This window comes from Hyaena hyaena, unplaced genomic scaffold, assembly GCF_003009895.1.
Source record: "Hyaena hyaena isolate Hyena2069 unplaced genomic scaffold, ASM300989v1 scaffold_254, whole genome shotgun sequence".
NCBI lineage: Eukaryota > Metazoa > Chordata > Mammalia > Carnivora > Hyaenidae > Hyaena > Hyaena hyaena.
Window position 1 is genome coordinate 1,971,139 of NW_024080890.1, and position 19,124 is coordinate 1,990,262.

Below are 19,124 nucleotides of genomic sequence, written 5' to 3' on the forward strand. Positions count from 1 at the left end.
GACGCGGGAGGAGCCGCGTCGGTGCACCGCGATCACTCACGCCGAGCGAGGCTGCAGGCGGCCCGCGGCCGCGCACCGCCAGGCGGGGGCCGCGAGAGGCCGGCGACCAGCGCGGCGTCCTCCTCCGCTAGCGCGGGACCGACGGGGAGGCCGGTCCCCCGGGGCGGCGGCGGCGCAGGCGGGCGCCCAAGGTCAGCTCTGCGCACCCCGCACCCCGCGCACCTCCGCGCAGGCCGCGGGCGCCCCGACCGAGACGCCGCGCGCCGAGCGTCCGCGGCGCTCGCGGGGCGGAGAGGCGACCGGCCCCTCGCGCCCCGTCCGCAGCCTCCGAGCGGCCCGCAGAGGGCGGGCGCCTCGGGGCGGGGAAGCGGCGGGCCCGGCGCCGAGCGGACGCTCGGGGGCCGCGGGTGGACGCGGGCCGCCAGGCGGAAGGCGCGCGCGGGGCGCGGAAGGACGCGGGCGGCGGCGGCGCTCCCGTCAGGCCCGCCCTCGCCCGCCCCCGGCGCGGCGCGCCTCCCTCGTCCCGCCCCCAGGCGCCCGGCGCCCAATCACAGCGCCGCGCACGTGACGAGCGCTGCCTGCGATGACCTCATCCCTGGTGTGGGATGACGTCAAATTCAAGATGGATGGAATCACAGCGGCAGCGGCGGCTGCGGCGCGCGCGAGCCGAGTGTGAGCGGAAAGGGGCCCGGCGGCTGCCTCGGGGCTGGAGACCGGTGAGTAACTGTCACGCCGCTCGCCCCAGGAGAACTGCGGGGCCCCGCGGGAGGCCACAGCCTCCTCGCCAAACGCGGCCTTTCCTGACGTAACTCTGAGGTGATTTCTCTCCTCTTTTTTCTCTCCACCAGCGGGTTGCGGGTTCCGAGCGCTTCTGCGCGTGCGCCGGGCCCGGGCTCTCACCGAGCATGCCCCAGGCTCCCACGTAGCCGATTGTGCCTTCACACTGCGCATGCTCATTGCCCGCACTTGGCCTCGCCCTCGCTACTGCGCACGCTCCGTCCCCGGCTGGTCTTTCCCCAGCCCGGCCAGGTGCCCCCTGGGCCGGACGTGCCCGGCCTTGGAGCGCGCACCTGCGCGGAGCGGTTGGGGCGCCTTCCGGCCCAGGGCACGTGTTCGCGTCCCGTGCGGGCGTGGGGACGGGCCGGGGACGCAGGGTGCGCGGGTGTGCGCCGGAGCTGCGGGGCAGCGGGACCCCGCACCTGCCGCGGCCAGCGCCCCGTAGCCCCTGGGTCCCTCCCGGCACCCGCCGGCGAGACCAACCAGGAGCGCGGGCGGACTTGGCCGGCCCCGCCCCGGTCCGCCCCCTCGGCCTGCCCTCTGCGGGACGCGTGGACCCCGGGGCGCGCACCGTTCCCTCCAGAACCCCTGGAGGACTTGTTTCTGCTGCGTTGTGGATGGCTCGCCGCTTGAAAAAGGCCCCGTCCGAAATCTGCGGCCGGGGGCGGTGGAGATGGGGGGTGTTGGGATCCGCGGTCCTGGAGACCCCGGCCCAGAGACCTCTGCCGGCGGGAGTCCCCGTGATCTTTCCGTGTGTGTACTCGCCCGGACCACGTGGGCGGACCAAGTTCAGTAGCGCCCTATGAACGCCGGTAGCGAAGGGGGCCCCTGGGCACGAGCCCTTCGCCCCGGTTGCTATGCGCTGCGAGCACAGGACTGCGCGGTTCCGGAGAAGGCAGCTGCCGCGGCGCTTGGAGGTGGGGTATTTTCAGACTGGTTCTCGGGCTCGCCGTGGCCGATGAAGGCCAGGGTTAATCCGACCCGACCCCGCACAGGACCGTATCCCGGGGTCTTGGAGTGCCGGAGCCCCCGGCGCTGCCCGCCTCTGGGACCTGCGGGCCTCCGCGTCTTACAGCATAGTCCGGTGATTGTTCGTGACGCTGGCCCCGAGTCCGCCCTGAGGAGCCCGCTTCACGGTCTGTGCTTAGAAACCTCGCTTCAGAAGACAAAGCGGGTTAATAATCCATTTTGGATATTTCATGGACAGCTGTTCCCCCCTCTGATGCTTGGAGTAAATATCTCTTCCACCCCTAATGTCTAATTGTCATTACTTTTAAATTCAAGTATTCCTGAAAGTTGGTGTTAGAAAGAAAGTGGACATTTGGGGCACTAGTCTGCTTGAAAGTTACCTTATGTTTCTTTCATTCACTCATTCATTCGACACTAGCGAAGGTGGCTGCGCCCTGTTCTGTACAGTGAAAAGGGTAGAATGCCGGTCCTTAAGGAACTTTAACAGTGTTTATGGCAGGGGGTGTTGGGTGTGTCCGCAAAGGGGGGTTAACTGGGGTCTCGGGTGAGCAGGGGATGGCCGAAGAGACCGTTCTCGTTGTCCCCGCAGCCAGCAGGGGTGAGAGCTGACTCCAGAGCTGTTTACAAGCGAGGTTTGCCAGGCCGTGGTGCTGGGCTGCAGAGAGAGAGGTTTCCGGTTTGGGAGACCTGGCGGTTGGCAGCCCCCCTAACCAAATAAAGAACATGTGAGGACAAGCGGGTGTGGGGTAGGGACGAGGGAGGGCCCGGAGGGCTGCCCCGGGCACGCGGGCTGTGCCGTGGTGCAAGTGCCTAGCAGGCACCTGCAGTCCCAAGGGCAGGTCTAAGCAGAGGTTCAGGTTTGCAACTCCACGTCACGTAGGCCTTCGAGCCCCCAGAGCTCATGCGAAAAGCAGGGCTGCTGCGTGCGAGGCTCTGGAGCAGAGGCTGGAGCAGCCCCGGTGAGCAGGTGCAGGCCTGAACCTGGGGGGTGAGGGTTTCTCTCTTCACGCAGCACATACTGTCAGGCCTGCGCTAAGCGCCAGCGATACACAGATGAAAACAAGTGTTTTTCCTTTTAAAGGGCTCTCCTGAGGGAGGTAGATACTAAAAACAGGCCATGCCGCATGGTCGTGTTAACCGCAAAAAAAGTGGATGGAGTCCTGTGGCTGCTCCAATCCAGCTGAGCCATTGGTTGGGGACACAGTAACTGGAGCTTTGTACAGACAGTGACATTTGAGCCCGATCTTTCTGGAAAAGTTGGCCAAGGGAAAGTAAGAAAGGTACGTCAGGTGGTGAAAACTGGGTGTACAGCTTTGTAGGGTGGATGGTAAGAAGTGTCCAGAGGGGGTCCAAAGACAAATAATGACCAGAACACGAACAAGCCTGTATACCAGTCTTAGAGTTTGCATTTTATCTAGGAAGCGGTAGAAAGATCAATGCAGTATTCTAAAAGGCAGTGATGGGCACCAGCTTGCTTCAGGAAAACCGATACGAGGCGCACCTTCCATTCCTGCGTGTAATTGCATCGTCAGAGCACAGAAAAATCAACACGTTGCTGTGCAGGATGGGCATTGTGAAGGGTCTCGGGATGTATTAAACAGGGTGGCAGTCCTTGCGTAGCTCACAGGTCTGCTGGGGAGACAAACCACTCGCAGCGTTGGCGCCGAGTGGGCATTATGTAAATGGTGCCGCTCTGTAGTGCGGGAGCTGGAAGGCGGTTGCTCATTATAAACTGAAGTGCTCAAGGACTGTGCATTCCTTGCTGAGGCTGCCAAAACAGAGCACCACGGACTGGGGGCTTGGCAGAAATTTATCTTCACACAGTTCTCGAGCCCAGAAGTCCAAGATCAAGGTTTGGGCAGGGCTGGTTTCCCCTGAGGCCTTTGTCCTTGGTGTGTAGAGGACTGTGTTCTGTGTCTTCACGTGCTCCTGTCCTGTCTCCTCTTGGAGGGATTGCCTTAGGGGCCACCTTAAAGTCCTTCCTAACACTCCCTGATCCCTTCAGAGACTGTCTCCAGGGGCACCCGGGCGGCCCAGTCGGCTACGCGTCTGACTCTTGATTTCTGCTCCGGTCATGATCTCACAGTTTCGTGAGTTTGAGCTCCACGCAGGGCTCTGTGCTCGCAGCTCGCAGGGCTCTGTGCTCGCAGCTCGGAATCTGCTTGGGGGTCTCTGTGCCCCGCCCTCCTCACGCTGTCACTGTCCCAAAATGTTAAATAAATAAATTTAAAGATAATTTTTTTAAAAAAGACTGTATCTCCAGATCTGCTTGCATTCGGAGGCTCTGAGCGTTGAGTGTGCGATGGGGCGCGGCGGGGGGACACAGTCCAGCCGTGACAGGAGGCTGAATGGAGTGATTGGACTTGAGCTGAGCGTTGAAGGGGGGTGAATGCTCAGCTGAGTCGCATCCTGGGGAAGGTTAGACGGGTGCTGGGACGTCTGCGATCTGGTCGTGGAGGAAGCAGGACGCTGGGGCTCTGTCTCACAGACACAGCCTCCGAAGCAGGAGGTGCTCACAGGGGAACAATGAAGGCAAAGAACATTTAAAAAGTAGTTTGAAGCCAGTTTTACAGAGCTGTAGAGTCTGTTTTTAACATTCTGTGTTTTGACAGACAACCGTGGTTTTTACCATCTAACTACTTACTTTTCGCCCAGCTTTTAGGGCTCAGCCAAAATGTCCCACGAGTGTTGTTTAATAACCTTCCTCCCCAAAGCCCCAGTTTCTCCACCCAGTGATAGCTCCCTGCTTATTAATATTACAGCGCAGTCTGAAGTTACCTTTGTCATTTGTTTCCTTGTGCGTTACCCGATTTACCCCCCCCTACAATTCAGAGGCCTAGTCTGTTTCGTGCACCCCAATTTTTCAGGCGTGTCTAAACATGTCTGGCACATAAAAAGAGCTCAATAAATAAATGGTATTAATGATAGTGTTACCTAGTGCGTACGCCTGAAGGATGCTGGCACTGTGTTTTAGGAAGCTCCGTGCAGTAGAGGATGGACGCGGGGAGCAGGGCGGGAAGGTGAGAAACACCTGGAGATGTATCAGTTGGGGTCCCTTTCAGAACAAGAACAGACCCTGACAGGCTAGCTTGAGTAGAACAAGGAATTTATTGTAAAGATGCGGGGTTGCTCCTGAGATTTAAGAAGAAGCTAAGGAATTGGGCCAGGAGGTGCGGAGATGAAGGTGACTGGCTGCAGTCGGGTTGGTGGCCTGGTGCGCTGCATTGTTAGGTCACCGCTGAGCAAAGTCATCTCCTCATCTTCTGCCTCTGTTGGGTTTTGCGGGCCCGTATTCCAGGGAGAAGGGTTCTGCCTGCTTGGCCGTGGTCGTGCGCCTCCCCGTGAGCTGGGGCAGAGCGGCACAGCCCACAGGACAAGGGGGGTCTTCAAAGCCAAGTCCAGGGCCTCTTCCAGCAGGGAGCCCGAGCTGTGCTGCAGTCCCTCCGCCCGACTCGGCCCCTCTCTGGGGGGAGGGGACCCATGGGAGCGGCACCCCCGTCCTGGAAGGGTCGGATTAAGTGAGCCTGTCTCTGAATTCTGAGGCGCTTTAGAAGATTTCTGATCCCTGCCTTGTCACCAAGGGAATGATAACCACCCCCCACCCCGACACTGACTGCGCGTTTCCTCTCCCCCGAGTAATGGAATCTTGTGGAGATTTAGGAGAGTCGGGCCTAAGTCCACAGGTGAGGGTCTGGGGCTGCACGGTATGTGTGTGTTCATGTTCCAGAGGCACGTGTAGACGCTCTGCTTTTCTGACCGTTTGCTTTGTGTTACGTGCGTTCCTTCTTTTCTCTTGGGGCTATGGAAGCAGCCCCCAGCTTTCAAAGGGACCGTGTGCCCAGAGCTCAGGTGTGGGTGTAAACAGACAGTTTCCCTTAGGACTGGTACCGAGACTTTTATGGGCTAGTCTAGCAGCGAATTTGATTTATAATGTATCTTAGCTCTGACACCAGCCAGAGCTTTAGCCTCAAAGGTGACAATCAGCGCGGTTGTCTTGGTCCAAGGCCCACCTCCCCTTCAGGGCCCCCCCGTTCACCTCCTGGTGCCCTTTATGCGAGGGCTTCCTTGTACTTTGCTTCCTTCTGTTCACATCACAAGAATGCTCTCTTCCAAAATTGTCTACCTTCCCTCCATCCCCGGAAAAATCTTAACTCCTTCACCTGGCATTGCTGTAAAGAGGAAATTATTTGTACTGAGTCATTTTTTGTTAAGATATGAATTTCCCCTTCTCTTGGCATTTAGTACCTAAGGAATCTGAGTATTGGTACGAAATAATTTTCTGCAGTTCAATTGGAAAGGGCTTTGTAGCCACGCTAGGGAATTGGAACCTGGATACCCCCACCCCCATCCCCTGTAGGGGGTTTAAAGCCCTGGCACAATCAGATGTGTGTTTCTGAAAAGTACCTGCAGTAGAAATGGGAAGAATGGAGCCTTCACCGTTCCGATAGTGAGTTACCTGGTGAGTCCCAGTCTTCTCTGATGTCCCCACTGGGCACTCACCCACCCACTCACCACCCGGCCCAATTAACTGCTTCCTGAAGTCAGTGCTACTGTCTGTATCCTTCACCGTGTGTAATTATCTGTCCCTGTCCTCCCGTGGGAATGTGAGCTACTAGACAATCAGCAGCGTCCCTGACGATTTGTAACCCTCACTCAGGACCATAGCGTTCAGGAAGGGAAGAGAGGAAGGAAGTAAAATGCTTCCCACGTAGGAGGCACTGTGGATACCAGGAGCTTGCAAACAGTGCGGCCTTTGCTCGTCATAGAACTCCTGTGTGGTAAACAGGCTTCGCCCCGTTTCACAGGTTCGGGAAACTACTGCTCAGAAAGGTCAAGTGACCTTCACCAGGTTACATGCCCCATCAGTGACAGAGCCAGGACTGGAGACGAGTAAGCTGATCTGAACGTCTTTTCCAGGAGCTGTGACTTCCATGAATTGTTTAATTGCACAGATTCTCGTTTTGGAAATTTTCAGGAAACAGCATGAAATAGGAACGGTTCGGGCAGAGTTGGGGAAGAGTGTTGTGTGCAAGGATGCAAGTGGTAAGCGAGCTAGGCTGTTTCAGAATCTGGACTTCCTTGGGGGATTTCCACTCAGCTCTTTCTGTCCATTGTAAACGACTCTTTTCGTCCACATGTCGCCCACTTTCCTTTTAAGAGCGCCAAGGGCTTTCACTATGACTCAAGTGATAGCAGGAGCTCTTCGCTGATGAGTCATGTGGGGCCACGTGGTGGAGGGGGAGTTGGGGGGGCGGACTTGGTGGCCATAGATGCATTTCCACGCAGGGGCTTTTAGGTTTGCGCGGCACTGTCCTCCAAAGTCGGAGGTCCCGGTTAATCATAATTAAAACTACCTGAGAAGCTGCAGTTTGATGAGCCGGCAGATCTGTGGAGGAGGAAGTCCGTGCAGCAACAGCGCCAGCCCTACCTGAGGGCCAAAGAGCCGAAGAAGCGAAGGGGCTGGACGTTCGGTCCACACACCCACCAGCCACAAAGGGTTATGTCGGGAAACAGCAGTTGTGATTTCCACCCCGCTTTTGGCTGCATTCTTAATGTTGCGCTGTATATCTTCAGTTCTGTTGTTAGGCTCAATAAATACACCTACTGTTGTTAAAACACAAAAATCCAAATTGTTCATTGTTTGCAGCTAGACCAGGAAAGGGTCCATCGATCTTGAGTTTTAATAATTACGAAGGTAAAGGCCAGGAGGGCGAGGGGTGTGCATTGCGCACACCGTCCCGTCACTGCACACGTGCAGGCCTTGATCCCAGCCACTGGCCAGGAGAGAAGGGGTGCGTCGCCTCTTCAGACCTTGAGTGGTCTTCGTTTAGCTCTCAGGGCCCTCAGGCCTCCTCCCCTCTGCTGCCTCATCACCTGCCTTCCCTATGGGCACTCTGGCCTGTCTCCTGTCCTTGAAATGCCCTTCACCCTTCCTTCCCAACTACTCCAACGTTGCCCACCCCTGTGTGCCCTGCAGAATGCCTTCCCTGACCTCCCTGCCCGCTGTGCCTGATGCCATCACCGCGTCTGCAGTCCGCGAGGTGCTCTGCGCACTGGCGCGTGGTGATGGACTCCCCTGTCCTGGCCCCACACAAGTCTCTCAGGCAGGACTGTGCTTGTCCGGCCCCCAGGCCCCGTGCCCAGCCTGGCCTAGCACGCACTAGCTGTGCACCAGGTAGGAGAAGCGGGTAACGTGATGACCGAGGCCAGGCTGGGACCTGACTCCCAGCTCGCCCCGCTGCTCACCAATTCCCCTTCGGTACCAGGCGTGACTTCTCAGTGCTTCCGTGTCCTCGTTTGTAATGGGGGTTAGGACAGTGCCCGACTCAGATGTGAATGTGGGAGGAAGCCGGCAGCAGCAATGCTGTCAGGGTCAAAGAGCGTGGCCTCCAGAGTCGGGTCACCTGGTGCAACTCCCACTCAGCCTTTTACCATGCGGGTGACCTGCGCCAAGTCACTAGCAGTCTGGGCCTTGTTTCCTCGCCTCTAAAGTAATCCTAGTACCTGCCTGCCACGGTTGCGGCGGCTACTCGGTTAATGCATAAACCTGCTCACGTCGTGTGCGGTGGAGCGAGCTCTCAAATACTGGCCACCGCTGGGGGTCAGGTGAGCACCCAGGGCCGCGGAGCTGGAGACCCCGCAGCAGCGCCCCCGCTGCCATGCCGGGACTGCGTGCTAGGTGGCTTCCCGCACGGGTGGCCCACTGGGGACACTAAGCGAGGCTGAAGCCAGATGAATCGTCTCAGGTTTTCAGGGACGGCGATTCCTTCTCTCGCGGCCCCACGTTGAGCAGCTTGTTTTTCCTAATTCTCAGGCATTTTCGCTCAAAGTGTATAGGAGCCTGTGGTTCAGGGATCAAAAGCAGTGACTTAGAACAAAACCAGCTATCATGCTAATTTGAGAAAAGCGACAGAAGGAAACTTTTCCGAACAACGGTGTCTGTGGTGTGTGGCGGCGGGCACAGATGGCGTGTGGAGTCGCGTTTGCAGCGTGGCCAGGGACGTGGAAGTCCTCACGTGGCTTCGTCCTCACGCATTCCTTTAGCCCGTACCTGTGGTTTCAAGTTCCCGGGGTGTCTTGGTTTGGATTGCGCCATGAGCTGGCCCTGAGACGAGAGTTCAGATGTGTGCTGGGGGAGCGATCCCAGGAGGCACCGGAGGGGTCGGAGGGAACGCGGAGCGCGAAGGGCACATTCGTGAGCGGGTTCCTGCTCACGTTTAGAATGCAGACTGACTTCCTGAAAAACACCCGAACCAAACTTCGTCTCGAGTGAGGAACTTCTTCCAGCCGTTCTGGTAGGATTCTGGGGGCTCCCTGTAACCCCCCACCTTCTGTCCTCTGCGGTCAACCCATTAGAAATCCCAGTAACTGCCTGTACCTCCCCAGCCACCTCCTTGGTCCACGCACCATCGTGTCTCCCCTGCGTCACTGCTGCAGGCTCCCAGCCGGTCCAGGCTGCCGTCAGATGTCACCCCTGTTACTGCTACAGGCTCCCAGCCTGTCCAGGCTGCCGTCAGGTGTCACCTCTGTCACTGTTGCAGGCTCCCAGCCGGTCCAGGCTGCCATCACATGTCACCCCTGTCACTGCTGCAGGCTCCCAGCCCATCCAGGCTGCCGTCAGATGTCACCCCTGTCACTGCTGCAGGCTCCTAGCCAGCCTCCCAGCTTCTGCCTTTCCCTGCCTTCTGAGGTCCGTTCTCAACAGCGTAGCCAGAGGGACCCTTCTGAAACATAATTCAAGTCATTGTCACTTTTCTGCTCAGAATCTTGGCGTGACTGCCTGTTTCAGTTCTGGTGGAAAGCTCGGCTGTCCTGTGGTTCACTCAGCCCCGCGGTCCACGCCACCCACACCGCCCAGTCTTCCGTGATTGCCACGGCTCCTTGCCTTCCTCAGACCCTCCCGACGGCACCGTGTTGAGTGAGCGGAAGATGACTTGCGGGGTCCTGGCACAGTTCATCGTGTGCTGGGGGTGTTCTGTGAGCGGCAGCACCGTGTTCTCCTTTCCTGCGCACGACCGCAAGGTGTGGCAGCCACTCATCCGTGCCTCGCAGTTGGGGGGAGACGGAGCAGCCCGGAGTGCTGTCTTGGGCCGGACTCGTGGGAAGGGGTGCGTCGCACATGCTTCCACTTGAGGATGCGAGCACGCGAGGCTGAAACCCGGGTGTCAGGCGAGCGCATACTGTGTTGGAGGCATTCCGACGTTTTCTCCTCTGTCCCGGTCATTTTATCTTTTGTTGAATCACTAGTTTCAAACCACTAAATTGATTTTAAGAAACCGTTTTGAAAAATATGCGTCCGTGCTTTTAATTCTGCATCTGTTGCTTTTCCGAACTAGGGTTCTCAAAAATAATTAGCACTAAAGACAGTGTTCGTGACACAGCTGAGTTGGTGAGTGTGGCATTACGAGTCTCTTTCTTTATCTGCTGGCCTTTGTGAAAGGTGACAAGGATCTGTGCAGATACATAAATGCATGATGTCAAGACATGATAGGATGAAGGAAGACATTGAAATGGCGAGCAGAAGAGGAAGGGAAAAGTCTCTATCAATCAAAAGTGGAGGACTTAAAATTTGCCGTCGATACGGAATGATGGGGGCAGGAGTGGACGGCAGCTCCTTACACTCTAACCAAAGCCTGTGTTTGGGGACAGGCTGCCCAGCAGGCAGCACCTCCGGAAGCAGGCACGTCCCTGAGTGCGTTCTGTGGAGCCAGCACCATAACAGAGTCAGAACTGTAGCAAAGCAGTTTGTGTGCTGTGTTTCATGAGTCTGGGCTGGGGCCTCGCGGATGCTGTGGGCCCTTCTGAGGAGCCCGCCTGATGAGAAAAGGGTGATCCTTTGAAACGAGAGGAGAACTCGCCAGTTGTGCTGCGTGCCAGGTTTGCTACATTTACACCCTGCCCCTTACAGGATGATAAAACCGAGTTACTCTGAATCCATTCAAAAATAAATGTCATAGCTGGGTTTTTTTTTATTTTTTTAAATGCTTGTTTATTTTTCAGAGAGAGAGAGAGAGAGAGACAGAGTGTGAGCGGGGGAGGGGCAGAGAGAGGGGGAGATACAGAATCCGAAGCAGGCTTCAGGCTCTGAACTGGCAGCACAGAGCCCAACATGGGGCTCGAACCCATGAACAGTGAGATCATGCCCTGAGCCAAAGTCAAATGCTTAACCGACTGAGCCACAGGCGCCCCAGATCATAACTATTTTAAAGAAGACCCTGCAGTGAAACCAGAGATGAAGTGTTACAGTAACAGAAGCCCAAGTGAAGGCTTGATTCACTCTTGCAACCAAGAGACACTTGATTGCGGTCTCTGTCCCTTCATTGAGAGCATGGGTGGCGTGAATATAGACCTTTTTCTTTGATACTGAGTTAAATGCTTATCGTGTGAGAGATGCTAGCTCATCCAGTCTTTGCAACAGCCCTAAAGAAGGGCACAGTCCCCCATATTTCATGTGATGGAGCTGATACTCGGGGGGGCTAGTTGTCAGGCAGGAAGGAAGCAGTTGTCACCCAGCGTCTCTGTCCAAGCCTGCGCCCAGCCACCAAGGCCTTTTCTCATCTCACCTTAGATTGGAAGAGAGGTACAGAGCTGAAATCAGACCTGTTAACTTAAAATTAGTAATAATTAAGTTTAGATCAGGCCGGAGTTTCCTCTGTGCTGTTGTCGAAAATGTGGTTTGGTAAGAAAATCATATTCAGGAGATTGCAAGGTGTTCAGGGTAAGGCAGAAACCAAACTCTTCTGTTGTTAACATTTCTAACCGTTGCTAAACACTGATATGGCAGTGATCAGTGAGTGAAGTTTCTATCTCTTTGTAGATTCTTCCCTATTTTTGTTTTTATTTTTTTAGAGAGAGCGTGTGAGCATGCATATGCACGAGGGAGGGGCAGACAGAGAAAGAGGGAGAATCTTAAGCAGGCTCCACACTCAGCGAGGAGCTGGACACGGGGCCCGATCCCATGACCCTGGGATCACGACCCGAGCTGAATCAAGAGTCGGACGCTTAATCTGCTGAGCCCCCCAGGTGCCCCAGATTTTTGCCTATTTTTAAAGGTCTGGTGAGGCCACCCCTTTGCAACCCAGTAGTAACAGCTCACATCGTGTATAAGTACGTCCGGTAAGAAGACTGACTTTGTGTTCAGAATACAGACTCGGGCGTTCTGGGACTTTGTACTTATTCTCTGAGGTAAAAGAAATAGAATATTTATGGAGAGGAACCATAAATAACAAACCTTTAATGTCAAATACTGCTTTTCTACATAGCTGCCGAGCTCCAGCGGCCTTCTGAAGGAGGTACAGTCCCAGTCCTAAAACCCCTCCACTTTAGTGATCGATGGTCCCCGGGAGCCACAAGATGGATTCACTTCTGTTGCCCATGGTATTTAAGTGAGAGTTTCTGTCAGCCTGCAGTCGGCTCGGTATCAGCACCTTGCACGTTTCTCATGTTAATTGTACGCTTTGTCTTTCAGGTCAGCCGGCGCGATGGAGGGGCTGCTGCACTACATCAACCCGGCCCACGCCATCTCCCTCCTCAGCGCGCTCAACGAGGAGCGCCTCAAGGGGCAGCTGTGTGACGTGCTGCTGATTGTCGGAGACCAGAAATTTCGAGCTCACAAAAATGTCTTGGCTGCCAGCAGTGAATACTTCCAGAGTTTATTCACAAATAAGGAGAATGAGTCACAAACTGTATTTCAACTTGATTTTTGTGAACCAGATGCTTTTGATAATGTTTTGAACTACATTTATTCTTCATCTTTATTTGTCGAGAAAAGCAGCCTCGCTGCCGTGCAGGAGCTGGGCTACAGCCTCGGGATTTCCTTTCTCACGAACATCGTCTCGAAAACCCCCCAGGCCCCCTTTCCGACGTGTCCCAACAGGAAGAAAATATTCATAGACGATGACGAAAGCAGTTCTCAGAAGAGAAGTGTCATCGTTTGTCAGAGCAGAAACGAAGCACAAGGCAAAGCTGCCGGTCAGAATCCGCCCGACCTGAGCCACACTTCGCGGCCCTCCCCCAGCCTCGCGGTCAAGACCAGCACCGCCAAGCCCCACGTCCCAAAGCCAGCGGAAGCGCCTCACTCGTTGTCAGCGGCTGACAAGAGTTGTTGGCCCAAGGATGGTCCGGCGGGCTATGCACAGCCTCTGGAGCATTCCGGGTCGCTGGACGATCCTCACAGGAGCAGCCTGGGGAAGAGGAGTGCAGCACTGCAGTCCAAGTCTCTGCCGGACAGGGAGGCGGCGGACGAGGAGGTGGGTCTGAGCGGCCAGCTGCCTCGAGGGAGGGCCATAGAGCTGGCCTTGAAGAGACCACGACCGCCCGTCCTGTCTCTTCGAAGCTCGTCGGAGGCCCCCTACGTGCTGAAGGAGACTGGCCAGGGAAGCGGGCCGGGCGAAGACAGAAACCTGCTGTACTATTCGAAGCTGGGGTTGGTGGTCCCGTCGGGCGGCCCCGGTTCCGGAAAGCAGGGCATCGACAGGAGTGGCCCGCTCGTCAAGAGTCTCCTCAGACGGTCGCTGTCCATGGACAGCCAGGTTCCGGCCTACTCGCCCTCCATAGACCTGAAGTCTTCCCAGGGGCCGTCTGCAGTGGCCGGGGAGGTGCCCGCGAACGTGTTCTGTGCCCTGTCTCAAAAGCCCGCTTTGAAAGAGCGCGGCGACAAGTCCGCCCCAGAGGACCGGCCCCCGGCCCCCCAGCCGCACCGCCTCAGGTCCTTCAGCGCCTCTCAGTCCACCGACAGGGAGGGCGAGCCTGCCGTGACGGAGGTGCGAGTCAAGACGGAGCCCCGCAGCCCGCCGGGGGACCCCTCCGACATCATCCGAGTCACCGTGGGAGACCCGGCGGCCGCGTCGTCCGTCACCAGAGACCTCTCCCTGAAGACCGAAGACGACCAAAAAGACATGAGCAGGCTCCCGGCCAAAAGGAGGTTCCAGGCGGACCGAAGACTGCCATTTAAGAAGGTAAAGGAGGGCGAGCACGGGGCTCCGGTGTCCGAACAGAACTTAGAGGAGGGCTCGAGCCCTCCTCTCCCCGGTGCCGAGTTTCCAGACTCTGACTTGAATAAAGAGGAATTTGGTGAGTTGGAGGGAACGAGACCAAACAAAAAGTTTAAATGCAAACACTGCCTTAAGATCTTTAGGTCCACAGCAGGCCTTCACCGGCACACTAACATGTACCACAACCCAGAGAAGCCCTATGCTTGCGACATCTGCCACAAGCGCTTTCACACGAACTTCAAGGTGTGGACGCACTGCCAGACCCAGCACGGCGTGGTGCGGAACCCGTCGCCGGCCTCCAGCTCACACGCCGTGCTGGACGAGAAGTTCCAGAGAAAGCTCATTGACATAGTGAGAGAGAGAGAGATTAAGAAGGCCCTGATCATTAAGCTGAGGCGCTGCAAGCCCGCTTTCCAGGCGCAGGGTAGCTCCCAGGCCCAAGCCATCAAGAGGAACTTGCGGTCGCGAGCCAAAGGAGCCTACATCTGCACTTACTGCGGAAAGGCCTACCGCTTTCTCTCGCAGTTCAAGCAGCACATAAAGATGCACCCGGGAGAAAAGCCCGTTGGCCTCAGTAGAGCTGCTAAGCCCAAAGAGCATGTTTCTCTCGGGAGCCCGGTAGAGAACAAGGAGGTTTACCAGTGCCGCCTCTGTAATGCTAAGCTCTCTTCTCTTCTAGAGCAAGGAAGCCACGAGCGGCTGTGCCGGAACGCAACCGTTTGCCCCTACTGCAGCCTTAGGTTTTTCTCGCCCGAGCTCAAGCGGGAGCACGAGGGCAAGTGCGAGTACAAGAAGCTGACGTGCCTCGAGTGCATGCGCACCTTCAAGTCCTCCTTCAGCATCTGGCGGCACCAGGTCGAGGTCCACAACCAGAACACGATGGCGCCGGCCGAGAACTCCTCCCCGCCCGGCCTGGACCACAACGGCGACACCGCCGCCGCCGCCTCCCGGCCCCAGGCCCAGGCCGAGCCTCAGAAGGCCAACCACGCAGCGGCCGCCAAGGACGACGCCGCGTTCAGCGACTGCTCCGAACAGGTGAACTTCGACTCCGAGGACTCTTCCTGTCTCCCCGAGGACCTCAGCCTTTCGAAGCAACTGAAGATCCACGTCAAGGAGGAGCCCGCCGAGGAGGCCGAGGAGGAGGCGCCCGAGGCCCATGCGGCCGCCAAGGACGCGGGCCCCAGCAAGGACAGCAACCTGTGGCCGTGCGAGAAATGCGGCAAGACGTTCACGGCGCACAAGCAGCTGGAGCGGCACCAGGAGCTGCTGTGCTCCGTGAAGCCCTTCATCTGCCACGTGTGCAACAAAGCCTTCCGCACCAACTTCCGCCTCTGGAGCCACTTCCAGTCCCACATGTCCCAGGCTGCTGAGGAGCCCGCACACAAGGACTCGGAGGCCTGCCCGCTCCCCACAAACTCGCCGTCCCCTCCCCCGCTGCCCCCACCCCCGCCGCTGCCCAAGATCCAGCCTCTGGAGCCCGACAGCCCGACGGGCGCGGCCGAGAGCCCCGCTCCAGCCGCCGAGAAGCTCTTTGTGCCCCAAGAGTCCGACACGCTTTTCTACCACGCCCCGCCCCTGTCGGCAATCACATTTAAGAGACAGTTCATGTGCAAACTGTGCCACAGGACATTCAAGACGGCCTTCAGTCTTTGGAGTCACGAGCAAAGCCACAACTGAGGGGCCAGCCCTCTTCCCTCCTACGGAACGGGGGGAGCCTCCAGGTTTCAACCAGATTGTGAGACGTGCGTGAGAAACAAAATATTTTTTGGAGAAAGAGAATAATAAAGGTTGGAAATTGTTTTGCTTGAATAAAAGCTTGAGGTAAATGGATAGTCACTAGCAGGGCCCTTACTCGGCCTAGAGAAACTAAACTGCCTTGTGCTCCGGACCTCACAGCCACGCGACGACCTGGCTTCGTCCCTGTCGAAATCCGACCGATTCAGGTGGTTTGCATGGGCCCTCGTTCCACAGGGTCGGTTCTCTTGCTGGAGGTGGTTTGGGGTTTTTACTGACTTGCGGTCCGAGAAATACTATTTGAGTATTTCTTTCGATTGTATCGGACCCCTAAGTTCTGGTTACGTCTCAGCCGTGTCCTGAAGCGCGCAGCATGGCAGGAGGAAGCGGAGTAGTTTGCAGTGTTGACTTAGATCTTAGGACACTTTAGCAATAAAACAATAAGCCTCAACTGTAATAAGTTATCCTGACACTTGATAACAATAAATATTTGGTATTTTGTGGTCCCGTGGACATTTTTTTGTATGAAAGTTGTGAGGAGTTTAAATCAGCAATAGTAATACTTAGATTTTTATAAAATAACAGAAAGTTGCTCTTGGGTCACTTCCTATAATTAAGGATGAAAGATGTGGGCGAGGAAAACACGAGGGTTTCTGGAAGGCCTCTAAGTTTGCGGAAGCTTCAGCGGCGCTGGGCGCTGCGGTCAGAGCTGCTGCCCCGGGCCGTGTGTGCGTGCACATCCCGGCTCTCCTCTCCGACCCACACGCGGGGCACGCGGGGTGTCGGCATCCCGACCTCGCGCTGCCACAGGGAAAACCCGAGCGCATTTGGGACAGAAAACAAAGGTGGCACGAGGCGCTCACTGATGTCGAGTGTAACCACGTTAGTGTAACGCGCGAGGTCGGGACGCACATCTGCGCACGCGGAGCCCGGGCCCTGGAGTCGGCAGCGTGCAGTGCGCTCGGCCCGGAGTTGGCGCTGGGAGGCAGGGGCGCACCGCCCCGCAGGCCCCACGCGCCCTGGAGAACGGAATTCACAGCGTGAGCTTCCCGCCTCCGTCTCGTGACGGTTTCGGTTAGAACCGCTGGGAGTTTCTTGTGTCCTCAGTGCACTCGTGCTCCGGCCGCGGCCTCGGTGGTAGTGAAAGCGCTACCAAGGGTCCAAAATGAGTCTCCGCTACCTAATTTGGCCCAGAGGGTTTGGACTGCTTTTTTTTTTTCTTTTTTAATTTTTTTCCTGCTCCTGTTTTGTATCAGTTGTAATTAAAAGGCTTTTGGTGGGTGCCACGCCAAGTCCCGTGGGCGTTGCTGAGGGGAAAGTCCGTCTCCCCCTCAGGACCGAGGGGTTGAGCATGTTCCAGTGGGAATATGGTTGAAACTGCAAAATCCTTGTCCGCTAGTGCTTTGGAGGAAGACTCCCAAGTTTATTCATTTTTCTTCTGCAAGCTGTTCTTTCAAATAAAAAAGACCGCGACTAGAGCGTCGAACCGTATCCTGCCGCCAGAGACGATTCCAGGGCTCGGCCTCGTCACCCACTCTCCGTACCAGCGGTAGGAAGGACATGCCTCGCTTTTTATTGAAACACAAGCATTTCTATAAAACAGTAACTGACTTTGTAGGTTAGAGAAATTGCATCTGAAATTTTGCCTTTTTTTTTTTCATTTTCATTTGAAAACTATCACAAGCCCCAGAGTATTTTTGTGCGATCATGTCCTATTTTTGTTCTTAAATTTGATGGAGAAAGGAAGATGAAATGAAGTCACAGTTACCAATGACTCTTCACACTCTCTTGAAGAAATCTATGCATTTGAAAGATGAAACTAAAGCTTACGATTTTCCGTGAAACACCAGGATGGATTCTTGTTCATCGGATGAGCCCCCTCTGTAATGTGCTGTTTCTTATGCGGAACACTTTGGTAGCTGTCGCTCCTCCAGAGGACACTTGCCCTCAGAGTAATCCCTGCTTCTGGCCGTTAGAGTACGCGTGACAGTCCCACGCCGCACATCGTCTTGGCATTGTAAATTCAGTATCCTAGGACTTGAACCTTGATGCTACATTTTTGAAGATTTTTTAATAACGTTAATCAGTAAAAAAAAAATATTTTTGATCTAAATACACGCTCAGCGTATCTGTTAGGTTTTGAAAATTGCCAGTGTTTTGTCTTGTTCCCGTTTTTGTCTAGGCAAGGAACGTAAGATTTCAAATAAAATTTTGAACCAAAAACATTTATAACACAGTTCTGGTTTTTCTATTACTTTTTATACTGTACCTTCCAAGCGTCAGGCCGAAAGTTTATTTTGGTGGTCAAAAAGTAAAATCTGCTTCCGCTCACGTGACCGTTTTAAATGTGAGGCAGTAATGACAGACACAGGAATTGCTTCGTTTAAGAATGTTGATCTCAGAAAGCAGATACTTGGTGTAAGACCAGCGCGTCTTTACTTTTTACAACTCTGGCTCATAAAGGTGTTGTTGAAAATGTTTTTTCTGATTAGAATTAATTTTTGAAAATGTAGATAGCTCATTATTCCTTGTAAGTATTCAGGATGCCTTTTTTTTTAAATACAATTGTGGAAAGAATGTAAGATGTTTTAATATATTCTTTGTTAATCTGAGAACTTGCTATGTTGAACCATTTTCTTCATGTGGGAGAGGGCAGGAGGGGCAGCCTGAAACGCCTCCTTATCAAAGCAAGCAGTGGAAGTTGCAAATAGTGTGCGTTTTTCATAGTAATATTTCAACCTAATAGAATATTCACCTTTAAAACCAGTTATGGCTAGTGTGCATTTATTATTTTATCAAAATATGCAGCTAAGAGTTCAACCATGAGGTCATTTTGCGTTTGTGGGGACATGTATGTATGTAGTTCTTGGTTTTCTGTTTTGGAGTGGGTCGTTTACAGCCTTTTAAAAACTAGACTCCAGGGGTGCCTGGGGGGCTCAGTCAGTTTAGCGTCCAACCTCAGCTCTAGTCATGATCTCACGGGATGTGAGTTCAAGCCCCGTATCAGGCTCTGTGCTGACAGCTCGGAGCCTGGAACCCGTTTCAGATTTTGTGTCTCCCTCTCTCTCTGCCCTTCCCCCACTCACACTCTGTCTCTCAAAAATGAATAAATGTTTATAAATAAATAAATAATATACTCCAGCTCTTACTAACCAGTGGCGATTGTATCCACACACAGCAGCCATTGGTGCTGATGAAGGTGGAAGCTGGGAGACCAGAATAAGATGCCCTTTCCTGGAGGCAGGGGATAGCTTCCTCTACAGGCCAGTGGTCCATGCAGGATTGGGACAGGACAGACAAGAACCCACTAGTCTAAAGTTGGCCTTTGTTCCCTGTGTGTGTGTGTGTGTGTGTTTATGTGTGTATGTGACCAGAACCCAGAACCTTAGGACTAGTAAAGGTATTTGAATTTTTTTACTACAAAAATAATTAGATTTCATATATAACAGGTTCTTTATAAATTGCACTAATTCGTATTGGAACTTACAAGTCCGTTTTGTCAATTTCTGAATTCTCATTGATGTTTTTTGTAATAATTTTGAAAAGCATTATTATTTAAATAATGCTAATACATTTAATAAGTTCTGTAACACTGGCTTTATTATTTTTTTTTAAGTTTAAAAAATAGAGTTTTCTTTTGTGGCTTTAGCA

The 19,124-nt window shown here is 54.7% G+C and overlaps 1 protein-coding gene across 5 annotated transcripts; it reads left to right on the plus strand.

The window, feature by feature from the left end:
* Window positions 1-633: 633 nt before the first annotated feature.
* ZBTB21 (zinc finger and BTB domain containing 21) lies at window positions 634-18,463 on the plus strand. 5 transcript variants are annotated; one of them, XM_039245461.1, is made up of 3 exons: window positions 634-716; window positions 12,215-13,818; window positions 14,419-18,463. In XM_039245461.1, exons 2-3 carry the CDS (start codon window positions 12,228-12,230, stop codon window positions 15,414-15,416), a joined length of 2,589 nt encoding a protein of 862 aa, XP_039101392.1. In that variant the 5' UTR covers window positions 634-716; window positions 12,215-12,227; the 3' UTR covers window positions 15,417-18,463. The 5 variants fall into 5 exon arrangements, with proteins under 5 accessions (XP_039101392.1, XP_039101388.1, XP_039101390.1 ...); XM_039245457.1 differs by having other exon boundaries at window positions 12,215-18,463; XM_039245459.1 differs by lacking the exon at window positions 634-716 and adding an exon at window positions 752-816 and having other exon boundaries at window positions 12,215-18,463.
* Window positions 18,464-19,124: the final 661 nt, after the last annotated feature.

What these genes read in the sequence shown, in the direction of transcription:
- ZBTB21 (XM_039245457.1), top strand. Translation starts at nt 12,228, where the DNA reads ATGGAGGGGCTGCTGCACTACATCAACCCGGCCCACGCCATCTCCCTC.